Genomic DNA, 23,382 nt, shown 5'->3' on the forward strand with positions numbered 1-23,382 from the left:
CTAAGGTTATGGGATGCAGGAGCTGAAAGTGTTTTAGTAAATGGAACAGAAATGTCAAAATTAGCATCTATAACGATAAACCCGGCCTTAAGACAAAGATTATATGCAGCTGTCCACTATAATGAGGAAAACCATTCTATTATAGATTGGTTGATGGCTGCATGCAGCTTAACATGGCCCAGCAAAACCGATATCCCTCTTAATACTGGTTTGTGGTCCTCTATGGAGGACCTCCAGACCTACATCAGAGAACTAGGTATGAGGGAGGCTCTGTACGCAGACACTTTTGAAAGCCCCGATACGGAAAAATTTACAGCGGGCATGAGAGATCTGATACTACAGCAGGCCCCCTCCCACCTATATGGGATGTTGGTTTCCATATTAAATCCGTTGGTGGCATCAGAAGCCATCGTACAGCAGGCAGCCCAGTTAGTGGCAGACTTAGGGGAGACGGAGCACGTAAGAACCAGGCGTAATGTTCGTATAGTGGAAGATGCTGAGGCCTTCCCTATTAGAACTAAAAAGCCTGCTCCACGGATGCCCCAATCAGGCCCCGTACGGGTATCCCGGAGGACAATGTTTAATGATCTCATACGGGCTGGGGTTGCCTTTACTAAAATTGATGGGCAACCCAACCATGTTTTGTTACAGCTGTGGAAACAGCTTAGAAATGATCAGAAATTTCAGAGTGCTCCCAGAAAATCGGGAGTACGAATTATAGAAAAAACACCAACAACAACCTGGAATTTGGCTGACTTTATAATACCAAACAGAAGGAAAAAATATCTGCAGGTGTCACGGGCTACAGTGCCTGAGCCACCTGTGGCAAAAGATTTAGATCTGGCAAAATTCATGGATTAACGGAAAATTCTGGTCCCCATAGGGCCTCCAGATGTGACCGGAGGCCCTATGTAGAACTAACAATATTCTGGTCCAGGACAAATGTGCAGAAGGTGATGGCTCTAGTGGATACTGGCGCAGAAACATCGATTATATATGGAGACCCAACGGAATTTAAGGGTAATAGAGTGATGATTGGTGGGTTTGGGGGACAGACTATTCCAGTCACCCAGACGTGGTTGAAATTGGGGGTTGGGCGTCTCCCGCCCCGGGAGTATAAGGTGTCGATTGCCCCAATTCCAGAATATATCTTGGGCATAGACATTCTATGGGGTCTGGCTCTCCAGACAACTGTGGGAGAGTTCAGACTACGGCAGAGGTACATTAGTATCCGGGCAATACGGACAATATTGAGGGGCCATGCGAAACATGAGCCCATTTGTTTGCCAAAACCACGCCGGATTACTAATGTAAGACAGTACAGACTCCCGGGTGGGCAAGAAGAAATATCAAAGACGGTGCAGGAATTAGAGAAAGTAGGTATTATAAGGCCTGCACACAGCCCATATAATTCCCCCATATGGCCAGTATGGAAGTCGGATGGAACATGGAGAATGATGGTGGATTATAGGGAACTGAATAAGGTCACGCCGCCTATCCATGCGGCCGTACCCAATATTGCCTCCTTAATGGATACTCTTAGTAGGGAAATTAAAACCTACCATTGTGTCCTGGATTTAGCGAATGTGTTTTTTAGCATACCTATTGCTAAAGAATCACAAGATCAATTTGCATTTACGTGGGGAGGCAGGCAGTGGACCTTTCAGGTCTTGCCACAGGGGTACGTGCACTCACCAACATACTGTCATAATTTGGTGGCACGTGACCTGGCTGATTGGAGAAAACCAAACAATGTGAACCTATACCACTATATTGATGACCTCCTGTTAACATCCAACTCACTGGAAGTAGTAGGGGAGGCAGCAGATTCATTAACTGCCTACCTAAGTGAAAAAGGATGGGCTATCAATCCTCAAATGTGCAAGGTCCAGGACTGTCTGTAAAATTTCTGGGGGTAGTCTGGTCAGGAAAGACCAAAGTATTACCTGATGCCGTCATAGATAAGGTTCAGGCATTTCCAGTCCCTACAACACCTAAGCAGCTGCAGGAATTCCTGGGTATATTGGGATATTGGGGTTCCTTTATACCTCATTTGGTGCAGCTGCTGAGACCTTTATATAGACTTACCAAAAAGGGCCAATTATGGGATTGGGGGAGAACAGAACAGGATGCTTTCCAACAAGCGAAACAGGCGGTTAAACAAGCCCAGGCACTGGGTGTATTTGATCCTACCCTCCCAGCCTAATTGGATTTTCATGTTACTCAGGATGGCTTTGGCTGGGGCCTGTGACAACATCAGAGTTCTGTTCGGACCCCCATTGGATTTTAGTCTCAGGTGTGGCATGGAGCAGAGGAAAGATATAGTATGATTGAAAAACAGTTATTGGCTGCGTATTCCGCATTACAAGCGGTAGAGCCAATAACCCAAATGGCCGAAGTTATAGTCAAGACTACATTACCAATCCAGGGGTGGGTAAGAGATCTGACCCACCTTCCTAAGACGGGGGTGGCCCAGGCGCAGACAGTGGCACGATGGGTTGCCTATCTCAGTCAGAGGAGTAGTCTGTCTTCCTCACCGTTGAAAGAAGAGCTTCAGAAGATTCTTGGCCCAGTAACGTATCATAGTGATGCACCAAAACAAACTTCGGTTGCTCCACCACAGAAGAGTCCCGTCCAGGAAGGAAAATATCCTATTCCTGAAGATGCCTGGTACACGGATGGGTTCAGCAAGGGCAACCCAAGTAAGTGGAGAGCAGTAGCGTACCATCCTGCCACAGACACAATATGGTTTGAAGAGGGGGATGGTCAAAGCAGCCAGTGGGCAGAGCTGCGGGCGGTGTGGATGGTTATAACCAAAGAACCTGGTGATGGTATCCTGAATATTTGCACAGATAGTTGGGCTGTGTATCGGGGGCTCACTCTTTAGATCGCACAGTGGGCCACCCAGGATTGGACTATCCACTCCCGACCGATCTGGGGCAAAGATATGTGGTTAGACATATGGAATGCAGTCAAACACAGAACTGTGTGTCTACCATGTTTCTGGTCATCAACCCCTACAGTCACCAGGAAATGATGAAGCCGACACACTGACCCGAGTTAGATGGGTTGAGAACTCGCCATCTGAGAATATCGCTTACTGGCTACATCAAAAGCTGCGGCATGCTGGGCAGAAGACCATGTGGGCAGCCGCTAAAGCGTGGGGACTGCCCGTACAACTATCGGACATCGCTCAAGCATGCCGAGACTGTGACGCCTGCTCTAAGATAAGACCGAGGTCGTTGCCTGAAACTACAGCCCATCTTGCTAGAGGACACAATCCTCTACAGAGGTGGCAGGTTGATTATATTGGGCCCCTCCCTTGGTCTGAGGGGGCGAGATATGCCCTAACCTGTGTTGACACCGCAAGTGGGCTAATGCTGGCCTATCCAGTACCAAAAGCCAACCAGGCATACACTATAAAGGCACTCACAAGGTTGATGGCTGCCTACGGGACACCGCAAGTCATCGAGAGCGACCAAGGAAGTCATTTCACGGGTGCAGTGATACAACGCTGGGCAGAAGAAAATAATATTGAGTGGCGATTCCACCAGGCATATAATCCAACGGGGGCAGGCCTTATCGAACGTTACAATGGTATTCTCAAGGCTGCCCTGAAGACAGACTCTCAGTCCCTGCAGGGGTGGACAAAGAGACTCCATGAGACCCTGCGGGACCTGAATGAAAGACCTAGACATGGCAGACCCAGTGCCTTGAAAATGTTACAAACAATATGGGCCTCCCCACTTAGGATCCAAATTACGGGCACCGATAATGAAGTGAAACCTCAGATTGGCAATGAGAACAACCTTCTGCTCCCTGCCCCTGAGGACCTAAAACCAGGTACCAATAGAATAAAATGGCCCTGGAAGGTGCAGGTAGGACCACGATGGTGCAGCCTACTTGCACCTTGGGGGAGATTATTGGAGGTGGGGGGTTCGGTAGCTCCTCCGGTTATAGGTACATGGCCTACTGAAATAATGGTTAACACTCCAGTTTTTATTGCTAAGGGGACCCCTATCATGTCTCTGTGGCAGATCAGGACACCCCCTTCGGTGCCTGATGTAGTCGTACAGCCACAGACATCGGGTCAAAGGGTTTGGTACAGGCGACCAGGGCGTGCCCATGTACAAGCTGAAGTGTTAACCCAAGACAGGAATACGGCCTGTATCTTGCCCTGGAAAGCGGATCTTCCCCTCTTGGTACCTCTAAAACACTTGTATTACTCCCCATAAGTCTATGAGTCACCAGAAGGAATCAAAACAATACTGCAGTGTTCCAGAGTTGTAATAAGACCATGTGAAGCATCTGGTGATGGTCTAACCGGGACTGATGACACATAAGATGGACCTGCACTGTGTGATTACATGCTTCCAGTAGATACCACCAAGCACTGGCCCAAAGAAGAGTTCGACGGATGCGCCAATCATCACTCATATCAGATTACATCAACATGCGTTGCAATGGGCAATTATGTAAGCGTCGCGATGTATTGGGTCTCTGTATCAAGGGCAACTCACCTTATGGTTACTTGATCAGTGGTTCATGTCGTGAAGGGGTGGAGTGTATGGGAACTGCTGAATCACGGCCTGAAACACTGATTGGTCACCTGAGGTGAGCACCAAGTCAGCCATGGGGGCATAGGTGAAGGTGATATACCTGTGTGAGTGGAAGGGGTGGAGCCTGGTTCCTCCTCTCCCAAACCCCATTTAAGGGCTGACCACCACCAGGGAAGGATCTCTTCTTGGAGATCCCTCCCATGTGGAGTCCCCTGCGAGCCTTGTCATCATAAAGGTGAGCCATCTTCTCTTTTGTATTATCTGTATACTGTTTATATAGAACTACTTAAAATATACTTTCCTCTATACTATTCCCTTGTGGAGTATCATCATTAGGAGTTATTTACCTTACACCCTGCCATTCAACTTTCTCTGTTTCTGGGAAAAGCTTCTTCCGCATGCTGTAAAATCCTATTGCAGAGAGTACATGCAGGAAGACTGATGTCCCAATCATTAACACAGTCCCTAAGCTGTAATCTTGAAAATTCATAAGGAACTGAGAGGGGAACCTGGACACCCATTCAAACATAGTTTGGCTTTTTAACATCGTATCGTTTGGTAACACTGTATTGTTCTTTACATTAGCCGGGGTGCCTTGGTATCTGGCAGGTGCCTCCATCACTGCTTTTAGGTTATCATAGAGTTCAGTGGCATTGCCTGGTCACAGCCTGAACCAGTGAATGAGCATCTGAGTGACCCAAGCGGAGGAGTCCAGGTCCACCCATCCTCTCGCTCTCTCCCTCCCGGTAGTGCTTCCGGGAGCACAGATACGCTCAGAGCCTGTGTGGGTTGCCCCCCCCTTCCTGGCTCCCTTCCTTCCAGCGGGCCAGTGTTCGAATGGGAGACGGCTGTGTTCCTGTTATCCTAAAGGGTCGCCGGGAGGGGTGAGTTCATTCCCCTTATCTCTAGTATCTCTTTCTGTAGCATCTCTACCTCAAATAAAGGCTGTGTCACCGCCTTTGCTTGCTTTAACATATAGGGACCAAGATCCGTAGATCAGATTGGAAAGCTTAAACAAGTACCAGTACATTTTGAGCATTAAAAGGGAAAAAGCAATGAAATACAATCCCTGTAAGGGCAGTTTTTACAGAGACAGTAAAAATATATATATTTTTTATTTTCTTTAATAAAACAATATGGCAGTACCCAGAAAGTTTACAAATATCCCAGAAGAATTGGCAGTATGCCTGGACTTCAAGGCCATGTTTTTGAGTACAGCTCCTGCAGTACTGATAAGCTTTCAAACAAAGGTCTCTGAGAGCAGAGAGATTCACTCTAAAAGTAAGGCAGCTAACAACCCTTCATGTCCCATGTTGGACGCCTAAATGTCAACGGTTTGCAGGATGGTTTGACATGGTACCATGACAATTGAGGCAGGGGACCCACAGGCCCACACCCCGGGGAAGGGGAAAATGAAAAAAAGGAGAAGGGAGATGGGGTTAGGAACAAAACAGCAGCAACGATCTGAGGAGGAAAGCTAATTTACTAAATAAGATATCAGAAAGCAAAATAACACAATATAATATAATTGGAATTGAGGCTAATGAATCAAACAAAATGAGCAAGAGAGAGTGTCCAATAAAACGAAGGTGTTACGCTAATGCTGAAGGCAGACGGCTGCAACAAATACCCACTGCTGAGCTCGATCCTGAAGGGAAGAGGGATGGTCCTGTGACCGCATACAGTTTTTATCTTTCTGTCTGGGCGGAAACACATAAAAATACAGAGTATCGCACAGTCTTCTGGGGAATGTAGTTCTTCTTCTCTTCTGAGACAGTTATACCCAGTTATACCCAGAACTATTGATGATCCATGCAGCTAGAGCATTAACTCTTTAACTCCCAATACACTACATGATGTTATGATGTGGAATATCAATAATATAACAAAAATCATAAAACCGTAAGGCATTGTCACCATTATGCCTCAACCTGTGAAAACAAATGAAATTTGAGGTTTGAGAAAAGACTTTACATGCTATGCAAATGAACCTATTGTCACCTGGTTACTACGCTGTTGGGACAGTGGGGCCAACAGTGTGTGGCTAGATGGTAATGAAGCTCGCCAATTGGGTAGCATTGCCAGGGACTCTGCCATTGACAGAGGCATTAGTACATGCCACAATACACCCTTCACTCTCTGGAAGCGGATGCTGATATCCGTGAAAGAAAAATTCCCCTTCAGAGATGATCTGATACCTGAGAAAAAGAAATTGACTGCTATGGAAAAGGTCATCCATTATTTGAGAGAATATGCTGTGGTGGAAATGTTACATGAACCCGGATTCATTCCTGATGAACCAAACCAAGAGCATGATCCTGAGAGAGTCAGGTGTACACCAACTATGTGGTGTATATTCACATGGACTGTGCCAGAAAGGTATGCCAGTACATTAGCAGCAATGTATGGCAGAGGGGAAAAAAGACCCCTTATAAATGAACTGATTAATAAACTTCAAGACAATGAGTTACATGTAACCCCTCTACGAGCTTGTGTTTCAGCCATTGCAAAGGTAACTGAAAGACTGGTCAGAATAGAGAGCAATCAAGAAGATATAATGGAGGAACAGTCTACCATGCTTGATTCTGATGGAACTTATGGATCCGTGGTGGTATCATATACATCTGATGGGAACCAGGATTCCCAAAACAGCAACATCTCAGCTATCAAAAGAGGACATTCTCCTGCCCAAGCAAATGACAACAGTAAAACTATGACACACATTGCCTTGCAGTGTTACCTACGTGACCATGGAGAAGATGTGAAGAAGTGGCATAAAAACCCCACTCCTGCACATCAAGCAGTAAAAGAGTTACAAGACAGATTACAAGACACCAAGTTGAATTTCTCCAAAAAGCTGACTTCTCCATTGGCTACAGGATGCGGCAATAGCCGTAAAGACAACAGAGGTAACAAATAGAGGGGCCCTGCCCCCAGCCAGGTGGGGAAAAGGGAGAATAGTGTATTAGACTGTGTGGATTTGATGGCCTGGCACATCAGAACCACAAAAATATAAGGAACTGGTGGACACTGGTGCACAGTGCACTCTAATGCCCTCGAGTCACCAAGGGACACACATAATATTTATATTTCTGGGGTGACTGGGGGTTCCCAAGAATTGCCCATGTTGAAGGCTGAAATAAGCCTCACTGGTAAGGACTGGCAAAAACACCCTATTGTGACTGACCTAGGGGCTCCATGTCTACTTGGTATTCATTACCTCAGAACGGGGCATTTCAAGGATCCTAATATTGATGGGCTTTTGGAATAGCTGCTGTAGACACAGATGACATTAAGCAGCTGTCTGTTTAGCCTGTTCTGTCAGAAGATCCATCTGTTGTGGAGCTACTACAAGTGAAAGAGCAACAGGTACTGATTACTACAAAAACGGTGCACTGAGTGCGTTGTTGCACTAACAGGGATTCCTTGCTCCGTTAGGGATTCATAACTTGATTCGTCTGCTGGAGAGCCAGGGAGTGATCAGCAAAACTCATTCACCTTTACACAGCCCCATATGTCCAGTGCATAAAGCCAGTGGAGAATGGAGGCTGACAGAAGATTATCGTGGCCTGAATGAAGTCACACCCCCACTGAGTGCTGCTGTGCCAGTCATACTACTACTCCAGTATGAACCGGAGTCAAAAGCAGCCAAGTGGTATGCCACTATTGACATTGCCAATGCCTTCTTTTCAATTCCTTTGCCCTCAGAATGCAGGCCACAGTTTGATTTCACCTGGAGAGCCCTTCAGTACACCTGGAACCGTTTGCCCCAGGGGTGGAAACACAGCCCAACCATTTGTCATGGGTTGATACAAACTGCATTGGAACAGGGTTGAGCTCTGGAGCACTTACATTGATGATCTCATTGTGTGGGGCAATACAGCAGGGGAAGTCTTTGAGAATGGAGAGCAGATTATCCAAATTCTCCTATGAGCTGGCTTTGCTATCAAGTGAAACAAAGTGAACACCTGGTGTCGAGGCTGGTGTAGAGACAGACACTTCGGGTTTTTTGACCATGGGGCAGTTTACTCGGCTCCTGGCCTGTTATCTGTTGATGGAATGCACCTGTCTCAAAGGGGGAAACAAATCCTAGCACAGGAGCTAGCTGGACTCATTGAGAGAGCTTTAAAATAGCTGTGACGGGGGAAGGGGATAAAACAGGGCTCACCAGTAAAGAGCCTAAGGAGGCTGTGCTGGAGAAAGGGGTGAGGCAGATATCTCAGCTGAAGTGCATCTACACCAGTGCACACAGCATGGGCGATAAACAAGAAGAGCTTGAAGCCATTGTGAGGCAAGCTAACTATGACCTTGTGGCTATTACAGAAACATGGTGGGACCTCTCCCATGACTGGAATACTGGGATTGATGGCTACAAGCTCTTCAGAAGGGATAGACAGGGAAAAAAGGGTGGTGGCATAGCTCTCTATATCAAAGAGTGTTTTGATGTTGAAGAGCTTGAGGTTGGAAATGATAGAGTCCCTATGGATAAGGATCAGGGGGATAGTCTTTAAGAGTGACATCGTGGTGGGGGTCTGTTATAGACCGCCTAGTCAGGATGAAGAAATAGACGAGGTGTTCTATAAGCAACTAGTAGATGTTGCACAATGGCCAGCACTTGTTCTCATGGGGGACTTCAACTTCCCTGACATATGCTGGAAATATAATACTGCGCAGAGGAAGCAGTCCTTGAGATTTCTAGAATGTGTGGATGATTGCTTCCTGACACAGCTGGTGCAAGAGCCTACCAGGGGAGATGCCTTGCTAGACCTACTTTTCACTAACAGGGAAGGACTAGTAGGAGATGTGAAGGTTGGAGATTGTCTTGGCCAGAGTGACCATGAAATGGTGGAGTTTGCTATTCTTGGTGATGTCAAGAGGGTGACTAGCAAAACTGCTACCTTGGACTTCCGGAGGGCAGACTTTGGCCTGTTCAGGGTGCTTGTTGCAAGGGTCCCTTAGGATTCGCTCCTGAGGGGTAAAGGGGTCCAGGAAGCCTGGATGCTCCTCAAGATGGAAATCTTAAAGGCACAGGAGTAGGCTGTCCCGGAGTCCCGTAAGTTGATCCGGAGGAGAAAAAGACCAGTGTGGATGAACCGGGAACTTTTGTTGAGACTCCGAGAGAAAAAGAGAGTCTGTGTCCTCTGGAAGATGGGACAGGCTACTTGGGGAGACAACAGAGAACTGGCCAAGATTTGCAGGCAGAAAGTTAGAAATGCTAAAGCCCAGCTTGAACTTAGACTGGCTACTGCTGTAAAGAAGAACAGGAAACCCTTTTACAAATATATTAACAGCAAGAGAAAATCTAAGGAAAATTTCTCTCCTTTACTTGATGGGGCAGGGAATGTAACCACAGATGATAAGGAAAAGGCTGAGGTTCTCAATGCCTTCTTCACATCTGTCTTTAATAGACAGAGCATTTGTCCACAGGGTACTTGCCCTGACCTGGAAGTCCGGGACGGGGCGCATAATGCACCCCCTGTGATCCAAGCAGAGACGGTCAGAGATCTACTCCTCCATCTGAACTGCCACAAGTCCATGGGACCAGATGGGATCCACCCAAGGGTACTGAGGGAGCTGGCAGATGTGATTGCCAAGCCACTTTCTGCCATCTATCAGCATTCCTGGTTATCTGGAGAGGTCCCACAAGATTGGAGGCTTGCCGATGTGACTACCATCTACAAGAAAGGCCATAAGGAAGACCCGGGGAACTACAGGCCTGTCAGCCTGACCTCGGGATCAGGGAAAGTTATGGAGCAGATGATCTTGAGGGGGATCACACGACACGTGCATGGCAACCAGGGGATCAGACCCAGCCAGCACGGGTTCACCAAGGGCAGGTCGTGCTTGTCCAACCTCATCTCCTTCTATGACTGGGTGACCAGACAGGTAGATGAGGGAAAGGCTGTTGATGTAGTCTACCTGGACTTCAGCAAGGCCTTTGACACGGTCTCCCACAGTATTCTCCTGAGGAAACTGGCAGCCCGTGGTGTGGACAGGTTCACTCTTCTCTGGGTGGAGAACTGGCTAGAGGGCCGTGCCCAGCGGGTAGTGGTTAATGGAGTTAAGTCCAGCTGGCATCCTGCTACGAGTGGTGTCCCCCAAGGGTCAGTTTTGGGGCCCATCTTGTTTAATATCTTTATTTATGACCTAGATGAGGGAATTGAGTGTACCCTCAGTAAGTTTGCAGATGACACCAAGTTGGGAGGATGTGTCAAACTGCCTGAAAGTAGGGAGGCCCTTCAGAGGGATCTGGATAGGCTGAATAGCTGGGCTGAGCTCAATGGGATGAGGTTCAATAAGACCAAGTGCCGGGTCCTGCACTTTGTCCACAATAACCCCATGCAATGCTATAGGCTTGGGGCAGAATGTCTTGAAGAATGTAGAGAGGAAAAGGACCTGGGGGTGTTGGTTGATGCTCAGCTTAACATGAGCCGGCAGTGTGCCCAGGTGGCCAAGAAGGCCAATGGCATCCTGGCCTGTATTAGAAATAGTGTAGCCAGCAGGAGCAGGGAGGTGATCATCCCCCTGTACTCAGCTCTGGTGCGGCCACACCTCGAGTACTGTGTTCATTTTTGGGCCCCTCACTACAAGAAGGACATTGAGGCCCTGGAGCGTGTTCAGAGAAGGGCAACAAAACTGGTGAGGGGTCTGGAGCACAAGTCTTATGAGGAGCAGCTGAGGGAGCTGGGATTGTTTAGTCTGGAGAAGAGGAGGCTCAGAGGAGACCTTATTGCACTCTACCACTTCCTGAAGGGAGGTTGTGGTGAGGAGGGGGTGGGCCTCTTCTCCCTGATAAATAATGACAGGACATGAGGGAATGGCCAGAAGTTGCGCCGGGAAGATTTAGATTAGATTTGAGGAAACATTTTCTCTGAAAGAGTGGTCAGGCACTGGAATGGCCTGCCTAGGGAGGTGGTTGAGGCACCGTCCCTAGCGCTATTCAAGAAGCGTTTAGATGAGGTGCTAAGGGATTTGATTTAGTAGTTTAGTGGGTAGGGATGGTGATAGGAGGATGGTTGGACTAGATGATCTTGTAGGTCCTTTCCAACCTAATGAACCCATGAACCTATGAAAGGGCCTGCACAAGAAATTCAGTTCCTAGGTATAAAGTGGCAAGATGGACGTCATCACATCCCTACAGATGTGATTGATAAAATCACTGCCATGTCTCCACCCACCAGTAAGACAGAAAGCCAAGCTTTTTTGGGTGTAGTGGGTTTTTGGAGAATGCATGTCCCAAACTATAGCCTCATTGTAAGCCCTCTTTATCAGGGAACGCAGAAGAAGTATGATTTAGTATGGGGCCCTGAGCAGCAGCAGGCTTTTGAGCAAATTAAGCAGGTGACTGCCCATGCCGTGGCCCTGGGGCCAGTCTGGACTGGACAGGATATAAAGAACATCCTCTACACTGCTGCTGGAAATGATGGTCCCACTTGGAGTTTGTGGTAAAGAGGCTCTGGAGAGATCTGAGGCCGACCCCTTGGATTCTGAAGAAGAGTTGGGAAAAGCGGTTTGGGTCCTTCCAGCTTCTGGAAAGGGGAAACCTCTCTGTGGAACTGTTTTTGCTCAGGGACCTGGGTCTACTTGGTGGGTGATGCAGAATAATGGGGATGTTCAATGTGTACCACAAGGGAATTTGATGTTGGGGGAGTGCTGTCTGTAATTTCATGTATATATATGTATATATACGTGTGTGTATATAGCTTCAATTCCAATTATATTGTGTTATTTTGCATTCTGCTATCTTACTAAATAAATTAGCTTTCCTCCTCAGATATTGCCACTGTTTTGTTTCTAGGCCCATCTCCCTTTTTCCTTTCCCCCTTCCCCAGGGTGTGGGACCGTGAGTCCCCTGCTCCAGTCATCACAGAACCAGGCTGAACCAGCCCCTAAACTGTTGACACATATCAAGAAACTTGAACAACATGGTATATTAACAGGAAAAAAATCCATTTTGACTTTCCCTCTTAAATGCATCTGAAATATTGCCTTGGAGAATACTCTGGTCCCTGAATCAGTGGATCTGGGTACCTCCAAAGGAAAAAATTTGGAGATTGGGTCTTGAAGCCCTACTTGAGGCAGATCCTTTTGAAATCTTAAAACTGGAGACCTGCCTCATGGACTCCTCGATTGGGACCCATATGGGTATCCTGCAAACAAATGTTTAATGATTTAATTTAGGCTGGGATTCCATTTGCTAAAATTGATCTCCTGCACAATCATGTCCTCCTTCAGCTATGGAGGCAGTTGGAGGACAGTAAAAAATTTCAAAATCACCCTTAAAAGACAGGGGTGAGAATTACTGAAAAAATACCAATAACATGGAACCTGGAAGATTTCCGGGTTCCTGGTAAAAGGAGAAAGCCTTCTCAGATGACCCAGGCCACTATGCCTGAGCCACCTGAGGGGAAAGATGTGTCAATCACATGGTTCATGGCGTGATAGGAGATGTTAGTCCCCCTGTAATTAGGGCCCCTAGATGGGACCAGAGGCCCTATGTTGAGCTCACAATTTGTTGGTCCTGGAAAAACATACAATGGATTATGGCAATGGTTGACACAGGTGTGAAAACATCAATTATTTGCAGGGATTTTACTAAGTTTAAAGGGGACAGAGTGATTATCAATGGGTGCAGAGGACAGACCATTCCTGTTACTCAGACATGGTAGAGGTTTGGGGTCAGGCATCTCCCACCCTGGGTGTATAAGTTGTCTTTTGCCCCAGACCCAGAATACATCTTTGGTATAGACAGTTTATGGGGTCTGGCCCTCCAAACAACTGTAGGAGAATTCAGACTTGGGCAGAAGTGTATTAGTGTCTGGGGGGTGCAGGCAATATTGAGAGACCATGCAAACCGTGAGCCTATTTCTATGCTAGGAACCGTGCTGGGTAACTAATGTAAAGCAGTATAGACACCCAGGGGAGGGCAGAGGAAACATCAAGGACTACAGGAATTAGGAAAAGCTGAGAACTACACATAGCCCGCATAATTTCAGTATATGGCTAGTGTGGAAGTAAGATGGCACATGGAGAATGATGGTAGATTATAGGGAATTAAATAAGGTTATGCCCCTTATTCATGCAGCCATGCCTAATATTGAGTAGGGAAATAAAAACCTACCATTATGTCCTAGACTTGGCAAATGCATTCTTCAGTATTCCAATTGGTGAAGAATCTCAGGACCAATTTACATTTACATGGGGAGGCAGGCAGTGGACCTTTCAGGTCCTGCCACAGGGGTACATGCATTCATCAACATATTGTCAAAACCTGGTGGTATGTGACCTAGCAAATTGGGGAAAACCTAATAATGTCAAATTGTATCACTATCTCGATGATCTCATGTTGACATCTGACTCCCTGGAGGCAGTAAGTCGGATGGTGGATTCATTGACCACCTATCTGCAGGAAAAGGGGTGAGCTATAAACCCACAGAAGGTGCAGGGTCTGAGCCTATCTGTAAAGTTCCTGGGAGTAGTTTGGTCAGGAAAGACCAAAGTACTACCCAGTGCAGTAATAGATAAGGTTCAGGTGTTCTCAGTCACTATAGACCAAAGCAGCTGCAGGAGTTCTTAGGTATTTTGAGATATTGGTGTTCATTTATACCTCATTTAGCGCATCTGCTGAGACCATTATATATACTCATGAAAAAGGGGCAACTATGGGACTGGGGGATAACGGAACATGAGGCTTTCCAACAGGCAAAACTGGCTGTTAAACAAGCCCAGACATTGGGTGTATTTGATTCTGCCCTCTCAGCTGGACTGGACATCCATGTCATTCAGGACAGCTTTGGCTGGGGCCTGTGGCAATGTCAGAGTGCTGTTAGAACCCTGATTGGGTTTTGGTCTCATGTCTGCCATGAGGCAGAAGACAGACACAGTATGATTAAGAAACAGTTATTGGCTACCTATTCTACATTACAGGTGGTACAGCCAATAACTCAAACAGCTAAGATTGTGGGAACAACAACATTGCCAATTCAGGGGTGGGTAAAAGACCTAACACACCTTCCTAAGACAAGGGTGGCCCAAGCTCAGACTGTGGCATGTTGGGTTGACTACCTCAGCCAGAGGAGCAGTATATCTTCATCAGCATTGAAGGAATAATTTCAGAAGATCCATGGCCCAGTGATGTACCATAGTGACATGCCAGAAGAGACCATGGTTGATCCACCAGAAAAGAGTCCCATTCAGGAAGGGAAATATCCTATTCCTGAAGATGCCTGGTACATGGATGGGTCCAGCAAAGGTAACCCAAGCAAGTGGAGAGCAGTGGCATACCATTCCTCCACTGACACCATACAGTTTGAAGAGGTGGATGGTCAAAGTAGCCAACGGGCAGAGCTGCAAGCTGTGTGGATGGTTATAACCAAAGGAACCCGGTGACAGTGTACTGAACATCTGCACAGATACTTGGGCTGTGTACCAGGGACTCACTCTTTGGATTGCACAGTGGGCCACCCAAGACTGGACAATCCATGCCTAACTGATCTGGGGCAAGGAGATGTGGTTAGACATATAGAATGTGGTTAAACACAGGACTGTATGTGTCTACCATGTTTCTGAGCATCACTCCTTGCAATCACCAAGAAATAATGAAGCTGACACACTGGCTCAAGCATGCTGGATTGAGAACTCTCCTCCGGAGAACATTGCCCCCTGGCTACACTCCCCTGGCCCAGCTGTGACATGCTGGACAGAAGATAATGTGGGCAGCAGCCAAAACATGGAGGCTGCCCATAACAATGTCAGATATCATCCAGGCATCTCATGATTGTGACGCTTGCTTGAGGTTGAGACCAAAACCCTTGCCACAGACGACTGCCCACTTTGCCAGAGAACATAACCCCCTCTAAAGGTGGCAAGTTGATTATTTAGGCCCTCTCCTATGATCTGAGGAGGCCCTAGACCTAGAGACAGCAGATCCAGTGCCTTGAAAATATTACAAATTACATGGGCCTCCCCACTTAGGATCCAAATTATGGACACCGATAACCAGGTAAGACTTCAGAGAATAATCTTCTGCTTCCTGCCCCTGAGAACCTAGAACCAGGTACCAACAGAATAAAATGGCCTTGGAAGGTGCAGGTAGGACCACAGTGGTGTGGCCTACTTGCACCTTGGAGGAGATTATTGGAGGTTGGACGATTGGTAGTCCCCCCTGGTAATAGGTACATGACTTGTACACATCATGGTCAAGACTCCAGTTTTCATTGCTAAGGGGACCTTAATCATGTCCCTATGGAAATCAGAACCCCCCCCTTTGGTACCTGATATAGTTATGCAGCCTCAGATATCAGGCCAAAGGGTATTGTACAGATGGCCAGGACATGCTCCAGTGCAAGCCAAAATGTTGACTCAGGACAGGAACACGGCTTGTATCTTGCCGTGGAGGGTAGACCTACCCCTTCTTGTATCTCTGAAACATCTATACTACTCCCCATGATTATCTTTGAGTCCACAGGATTGCCGAGAGGAGTAACATGGCATCAAGATCCTCTAGTGTCACTGTAAGATCAGTGTGATACCTGGTGGTGGACTACATGGAACTGATGGAACATAAGCCAAACTTTCTCTGGTCCAAGCAACTATGTGCTTCCAGGAGAATCATTGAGTTTGACCTGATGGAGAGGAGCTCTGAGTAGAGGGACCTGGGTACTGGTGGATGACAGGTTGGCCATGAGCCAGCAGTGTGCCCTGGTGGCCAAGAAGGCCAATGTCATCCTGGGGTGCATTAAGAGGAGCATGGCCAGCAGGTTGAGGGAGGTGATCCTCCCCCTCTACTCTGCCCTGGTCAGACCTCACCTGGAGGATTATGTCCAGTTCTGGGCTCCCCAGTACAAAAAATACAGGGATCTCCTGATTGGGGGGTTGGACTAGATGATCTCTAGCAGTCCTTTCCAATCCCTACAATTCTGTGATTCTGTGAGTACTGGCCCATGAAAGAACATGAACCGCAACCAAGAACCAGTCACCAATCATCTCATATTTTGTCAATCTACATTGCGATTGGCAAATTGTACATGTGTGCAATGTACTGGATCACCCTAATGGAAAGGGCTTACCTCTAACCTGATCATTGGTTCATGCCAGGATCCACCCCTTCCCAGACCTCATCTAAGTGTTGGCAGTGGAGGCAAGGGTATCTCACTGGAGATCCTTGCATACCTGAGGCCTTCTGGAGGTAAGTAGCTTCTTTCCTTTATTTATGTTTCCACATCTGTTGCATTTGAACAGATTCTCATTTGCTGCAGCCCAGGACCTTGCTGCTCTGCTGTTATTGCTGCACTTTCCATTGTATTACAACGTCTTCTTCCCCGCCAACTCATCTTACAGCACAGATGGACAGCATGCTCCTGTGACTTTAAGACTTCCTTCTTGAGGAGACATCAGTCTTCCTGGATCTCTTTACCCTTCAGGACTGAATACCAGGGGAACCTCCCTATCAGGGTCCTGAATAGTTCAAGGTCCTCCTTCCATCCAAGGTAGCAGTTTTGCTTGCCCCGCTTCTGAATTCACCGAGTCAGCATGTTTTTCATGTGTACTACAGGGACTTTATCTCCTTCCACAGTAAGTACATAAGAGGTTTGAATAACTAGGTGGCTTTTGCTAACTGTTTATCCCAGTGTTTCAGTGAGCCATTGCTCACAGTGTAGTCTTAACAGTTCATTGTATCATTCAGTGAATGATACAATTCATTCAAGTCATTCTAAAGGCTGGTGCATAATAGGGGATGTGATATACCCACTCAATGCCATGCTCTTTGGCCCAGGTGAAGTTATTTTCAGAAATGAGTCCCATTGTGTGACTCCATTCTTTCTGGGGTGCCATGTCACCATAAGGGTTACTTTTCAGTGCTCAGGATAGTGTTTAATGTGGTGGCATGGGGCACAGGATATGTTTCTAGCCATCCGGTGTTTGCTTTCTGCCATTGTAAGCAGATGGCGTTCTCCATGGCGAGTTTGTGGGAGTGCGATGTAATCCACCTGCCAGGCCTCCCCAATATTTATATTTCAGCCACTGTTCTCCATACCAGAGAGGCTTTATCCTCTTGGCTTGTTTGAGTACAGTGCAAGTTTCACATTCATGGATAATCTGTACAATAGCATCCATGGTCAAGTCCACCCCTCAGTCCCAAGCCCATCTCTTCCTTGATGACCTGAGGTGTCATGGGCCCATCGAGTTATGAAGAATTCACCCTTATTCTGCAAGTCCAAGTCTACCTGATGACTTCAATCCTTGTGGCCCAATCCAAATTCTGGTTGCTTTGATGTTCATTGGTGGCATGACTCTTGGGTACGTGGATGTACTTTTATAACCATGTTCTCTACCCAGGCAGCAATATATTTCCACAATGCAGCGACCCAGATGGATTTGCCTCTGTGCTACCGTTTGCTCTGCTCCCGTTGCTGTAACCACCCACATAGGGCATTTGCTAGCACTCAGGAGTCAGTGTAGAGATAGAGCACTGGCCACTTTTCTCGTTCAGCAATATCTAAACTCAGCTGGATGGCCTTAACTTCTGCAAATAGACTCAATTCACCTCCTTCAGCAGTTTCTGCAACTAGTCCTGTAGGGCTCCATACAGCAGCCTTCCACCTCCCATGCTTTCCCACAGTAAGACCCATCAGTGAACAAGGCATATTGCTTCTCACTCTCTGTTACTTTATTATTCAGTGGGACCTCTTCAGCATACATTACCTCCTTCTCTGGCAGTATTCCAAAATCATTGCCTTTGGACTAGTCCATGATTGACTATGGGATTGAGATTTCCTATTTGAGCCTGTTCTGTGATCTCCATGTGGCATCAGTTGCATGATGTGTGGAGGGGACCTTCCCTTTGAATGTCCAGCCCAACACAGGCAGTTGGGGTGCTGAGAGGAGCTGTGCTTCAGTAACAAAGCCTTCTGACGCAACTTGAACCCCTTCATATGCTCTCAAGACCTTTTTTTCAGTTGGCATGTAGAGACCTTCAGATTCTCTGTATCCCTGACTCCAAAATCCTAGGGGTTGACCTCGAGTCTCCTGTCAGACTTTCTGCCAGAGGTTCCAGGTGGGGCCATTCTTCCCAGATGTGGTGTAGAGCACTCTATTTCCATATTATCCTGCCCAGACTGGGCCAAGGGCTACTGTGTGGACTGTCTCCTTTTTAGTTTGTTCAAAGGCTTGTTGTTGCTGAGGGCCCCATGTGAAATCATTCTTTTTCTGGATTACTTGATAGAGAGGGTTTACAATCTGACTGTAATTCAATATTTGCATTCTCAAGAAACCCAGAATGCCTAAGAAAGCTTGTGTTTCCTTTTCACTAGTTGGTGGAGGCATAGCAGTTATTTTATTGATCACATCCTTAGTGATCTGATTACATCTATCTTGCTATTTTATTCCTAAAATCTGGATCTCTTCTGCAGGTTCCTTGACATTACTTTTTAATGGAAAAACTGTCTTTCAAAAGCATCTGGACATCTGGATTATTTTCTTTCTTTTCCCAAGGAACTTCCTCTGCAATATTGGTGCACACAACGATGTCATCGATGTAATGCAGGTGTTCATGAGCTTCCCCCTGTTCTAGTGCAGTGTGAATTATCCCATAGCAAACAGTAGGTCTGTGTTTCCACGCATGGGGCGGTAGATTCCAGGTGGACTGGATATCCCTCCAAGTGAAAGCAAACTGTGGCCTGCACTCTGCTGCCAAAGGGATTGAGAAAAAAATGAGTTAGCAATATCAGTTGTGGCATACCACTTGGCTGCCTTTGACTTTAATTCATATTGAAGTTCTAGCACGTCCAGAATGGCAGCATTCAGTGGTGGTGTGCATTCATTCAGGCCACGATAGTCCACTGTTAGCCCCCACTTTCCATTGGACTTTCGCACTAGCCAATTGGTGTTTTAAAGGGTGAGCAAGTCTTGCTGATCACTCCTTTGTTCTCCAGTTGACGAATAAACTTATGGGTGAGAATCAGGGAGTCTCAGTGTAGTATTGCCACCGGTGCACCATGTTGGTAGCGATCAGCACCTGCTGTTCTTATACTCTTAGCAACCCCACAACAGAAGGATCCTTAGAGAAACCGGGCAAGGTAAACAGCTGCTTAATGTCCTCTGTCTCCAAGGCAGCTATATCAGAAGCCCACTTGGTACCCAATTGGGTCCTTGAAATACCCTCTCCTGCGGTAATCTATACCAAGGATAAACAGAGACTCTGGATGAGTCACAATGGAGTGCTTTCACCACACATTCTCAGAATTATACAATCATAGAATTAGTAAGACTGGAAAAGACCTCTATGATCATCTAGTCCAATTGTCAACCTATCACCACCATGCCCACTAAACCATGTTCCTGAGTGCCACGTTTCTAGATCACTGGCAGGGACAGTGACTCCACCACTTCCCAGGGCAACCTGCTCCAATGCTTGACCACTCTTTCAGAGAATAAATTTTTCCTAATATTCAACCTGAACCTCCCCTGGCACAACTTGAGGCCATTACTTCTCATCCTATCATTAGTTACATGGGAGAAGAGACCAACCCCCATCTTGCTACAACTTCTTTTCAGGTAGTTTTAGAGAGCAATAAGGTCTCCTCTGAGCCTCCTCTTCTCCAGAATAAACAGTCCCAGTTCCCTCGGACACTCCTTGTGCTTCAGACCTTTCACCAGTTTCGTTGATCCTCTTTTGGAGATGCTCCAGCACCTCAGTGTCTTCCTTGTAGTGAGGGGCCCAAAACTGAACATGGTATTGGAGGTGCGTCCTTACTAGTGCCAAGTAAAGTGGGACAATGAGCTCTCTAGTCCTGCTGACTACACTATTTCTGATATAAGCCAGTATGCCATTGGTCTTCTTGGCACACTGCTGGCTCATGTTCAGCCAGCTGTTGACTAACACCCCCATATCCTTTTCCACTGCATGAAGTTTGGCTCACTTCAGTCACTTCAGACCCTCTCATTGGCAGGACAGTAAAAGAAGTTGAAATGTCTTTGGCTCTGTGCAGCCACTGCTCAGCAACTAAAACATTGGTGTGTTATCAACATAATTTTACTCCCAAAGTCAAATCATGACATCACACCAAACGCTACAGAGAAAGAAATCAACTCTGTCCCAGCTGAAACCAGGACAGCAGGGCTGCATTCCAGCCACCGGTCCCCCAATCTATATATCCATTCAGAATTACACCATCCCAGATGGCTCTGTCCTCTTTGCATCCTCCTTTCAGTTTTTTATATGCATTGATTAAATCCCCCCCAAGCTTTCTTTCCTTCAGACTGAACAGGCCCAGCTCTCTCAGCCTTTCCTCAGAGATGCTCCAGTCCCTTAATCATCTTTGTGGCCCTTCCCTGGACTCCCTCTATAATGTCCATGTCTCTCTTGTACCGGGGAGCCCAGAACTGAACATAATACTACAGGTGGGGCCTCACCAGAAGTGAAGAGAGGGGAAGGATCACCTCCTTCAACCTCTTGGCAATACTTTGCCTAATGCAGCCCAGGCTACTGTTAGCCTTCTTTGTGGCAATGGCATGTTGCTGGCCCATGTTCAACTTAGTTTCCACTGAGACCCCGGGTTCTTTTTGGCCAGGCTGCTTTCCAGCCCCCCCAGCCTGTACTGCTTCCTGGAGTTGCTCCTCCCCAGTTACAGGATTTTGCACTACTTGCTGAACTGCATGAGGTTCCTGTCAGCCCATTTATCCAGCCTGTCAAGGTCAATCTGGATAGCAGCACACACCTCTGGCTAATCAACTACCTCATCTCAGTTTTCTGTCATCAGCAAACTTGTGGAGGGCATATTCTGCCCCATCATCCAGATCGTTAATGAAGATGTTGAACAGGGCTGCACCTAGTATTGACTTCTGGTGTATTCCACTTGTTAATGGCTTCCAGTGGTGAATATATTGTTGTTTATTTTCCAACACTTCTGGGATGAGCAAAATATTAGTTACATTACAGGCTCCTTTTTAGAATTTTAATTAAATTACATTTCCACTAAAACTTTGATATTATAGACTAGTAACACACACTTCTGTCATGGATTAACCCTGTTAGGCAACTGTGTGCCACATAGCTGCATGCTCATTTCCCTCCCCCTCTCAAAGTGGAGTGGGAGAGAAATTCAGAAAGGTAAATAAAATGTGAGAAAACTCATAGGTTGAGATAAAGACAGTTTAATAGGTAGAGTAAAAGCTGCACATGCAAGCAAAGAAAAATAAGTAATTAATTCTCTACTTCCCATTGGCAGGCAGATGTTTAGCCATTTCCAGGAATGCAGGACTTCATCATGTGCAATGGTTACTTGGAAAGACAAATGCTGTAACTACGAATATCCTCTCTTCCTCCTTCTTTTCTCTAACTTATATTGCTGAGCATGACATCATATGGTATGGAATATTCATTTGGTCAGTTTGGATCAACTATCCTGGCTGTGTCCCCTCCCAACTTCTTGCTCACCTCCAGCTTCCTCGCTGTCAGGGAAGTGTGAGAAGTGAAAAGACCTTGCTTAACAATGCTGACACAGCATCAGTAGCTTAAACACTAGTTTGTTATCAAAACCATTTTGGTCATAAATCCAAAATGCAGCACCATATGAGCCACTATGAAGAAAATTAACTCTATCCCAGCCAAAAGCAGTACAATTTCTTATATCTAAGTATGTACAACTTAATTAACATTTACGTATAGCCTTTCAATTCCACAGTTTTCTATGAAAGCATAATTCTCATATTTAAAAACAAATGAAAAACAACAACAAAGAAACAATAACAGCTTCATAAACCAATTTTTTTATAGATTCTCTTATGTACTAAGAACATTTTTTTACCCACTAAAAACCAGTCAACAAACAGCAAAAACAAATTCAATAACACCTCACCTGCATCAGCTCTGGATCGTGGACCTGGTGATTTTCCAAATGAGGTCTTCATTCATCTGTGTTTAAGTGAGCAGCAAAGCTGCTAGACTAGGGTGAAAATCCAGTTCTTCACAAATACCAAAATATCTTCTTACTCTTGTAATATGATAACTACTTATGAATCCACCATCCAACCAACAATTAGTTCTTCCTCAAATATAGGAGAAGGACTTTCAATTATATTACTCTGAAAAAAAGAAACAAAAAAAACTCACCAAAGTATAGTCTGATTTGAGACTTGGTAAAGATAAACATTGATGTTAAAATATTTTTTATTTCATGCTCAATTAGAAGTCTCTTTGTATTGCTATTTTTTACACATCCTGCAATCACAGGGCAAGTAGGCTGGTACTTTTATTCACTGTGCAGGCTCTTTATCTGATCAAAGTCATCCACAGACAGACAAAGAAAAAAACTCTTACAACCCACTTTTAGTACAAGGAAGAATGACAACTACTTTAAAAACCCCACCTGAAAGTAGAAGAAACTGCATTACCTTCACTAGATGTAAGGCAGAGGCCAACTGCTTCCATTTGTTAGGAACAAAACACTTCACACCCACATAACAGAATTACTTCTTTTACAGATACGGTTTTTTTTGTTTTTTTTTTTAAGTAGAAAAATATCCCAATACTTAAAAGGTAGAAAACCCACAGATTCCACTGCAACACTCAAACTGTCAATTAAATACATCAGTTTAAAGGAAGATCTGCAAAAAATCATTGGTGATTTGCGACACAGTTTCAAGAATCTGAATTGTTTAATCATCACATTTTTCTAGATTAGAGAGATATGTGGGGACATTTTAAAGTCTTTTCCAAGACTGAAGTTACAGACGTTTGTTATCACCAACTATTTTATACTAATATTTCTGGACTGCAAACATTTAACCTAATTAATCCATTAATTTCAATTGAATCATGAGA

At 45.9% G+C, this 23,382-nt stretch overlaps 1 protein-coding gene across 1 annotated transcript in view; it reads right to left on the reverse strand.

Annotated features, from left to right (window-relative positions):
• The window catches only part of LOC136058205 (spindlin-Z-like), a 147,778-nt gene extending 125,235 nt beyond the window's left edge, over positions 1 to 22,543 (reverse strand). The window contains exon 1 of the mRNA XM_065751497.1: positions 22,418 to 22,543. Within this exon, the coding sequence (XP_065607569.1) occupies positions 22,418 to 22,469 (52 nt within the window). The 5' untranslated portion in view covers positions 22,470 to 22,543. The remainder of the gene's footprint in view (positions 1 to 22,417) is intronic.
• Positions 22,544 to 23,382: the final 839 nt, after the last annotated feature.

This window comes from Cyrtonyx montezumae, unplaced genomic scaffold (genome assembly GCF_038088225.1).
Source record: "Cyrtonyx montezumae isolate F1298 unplaced genomic scaffold, pur_monq_1.0 scaffold_72, whole genome shotgun sequence".
NCBI classification, from domain to species: Eukaryota; Metazoa; Chordata; class Aves; order Galliformes; family Odontophoridae; genus Cyrtonyx; species Cyrtonyx montezumae.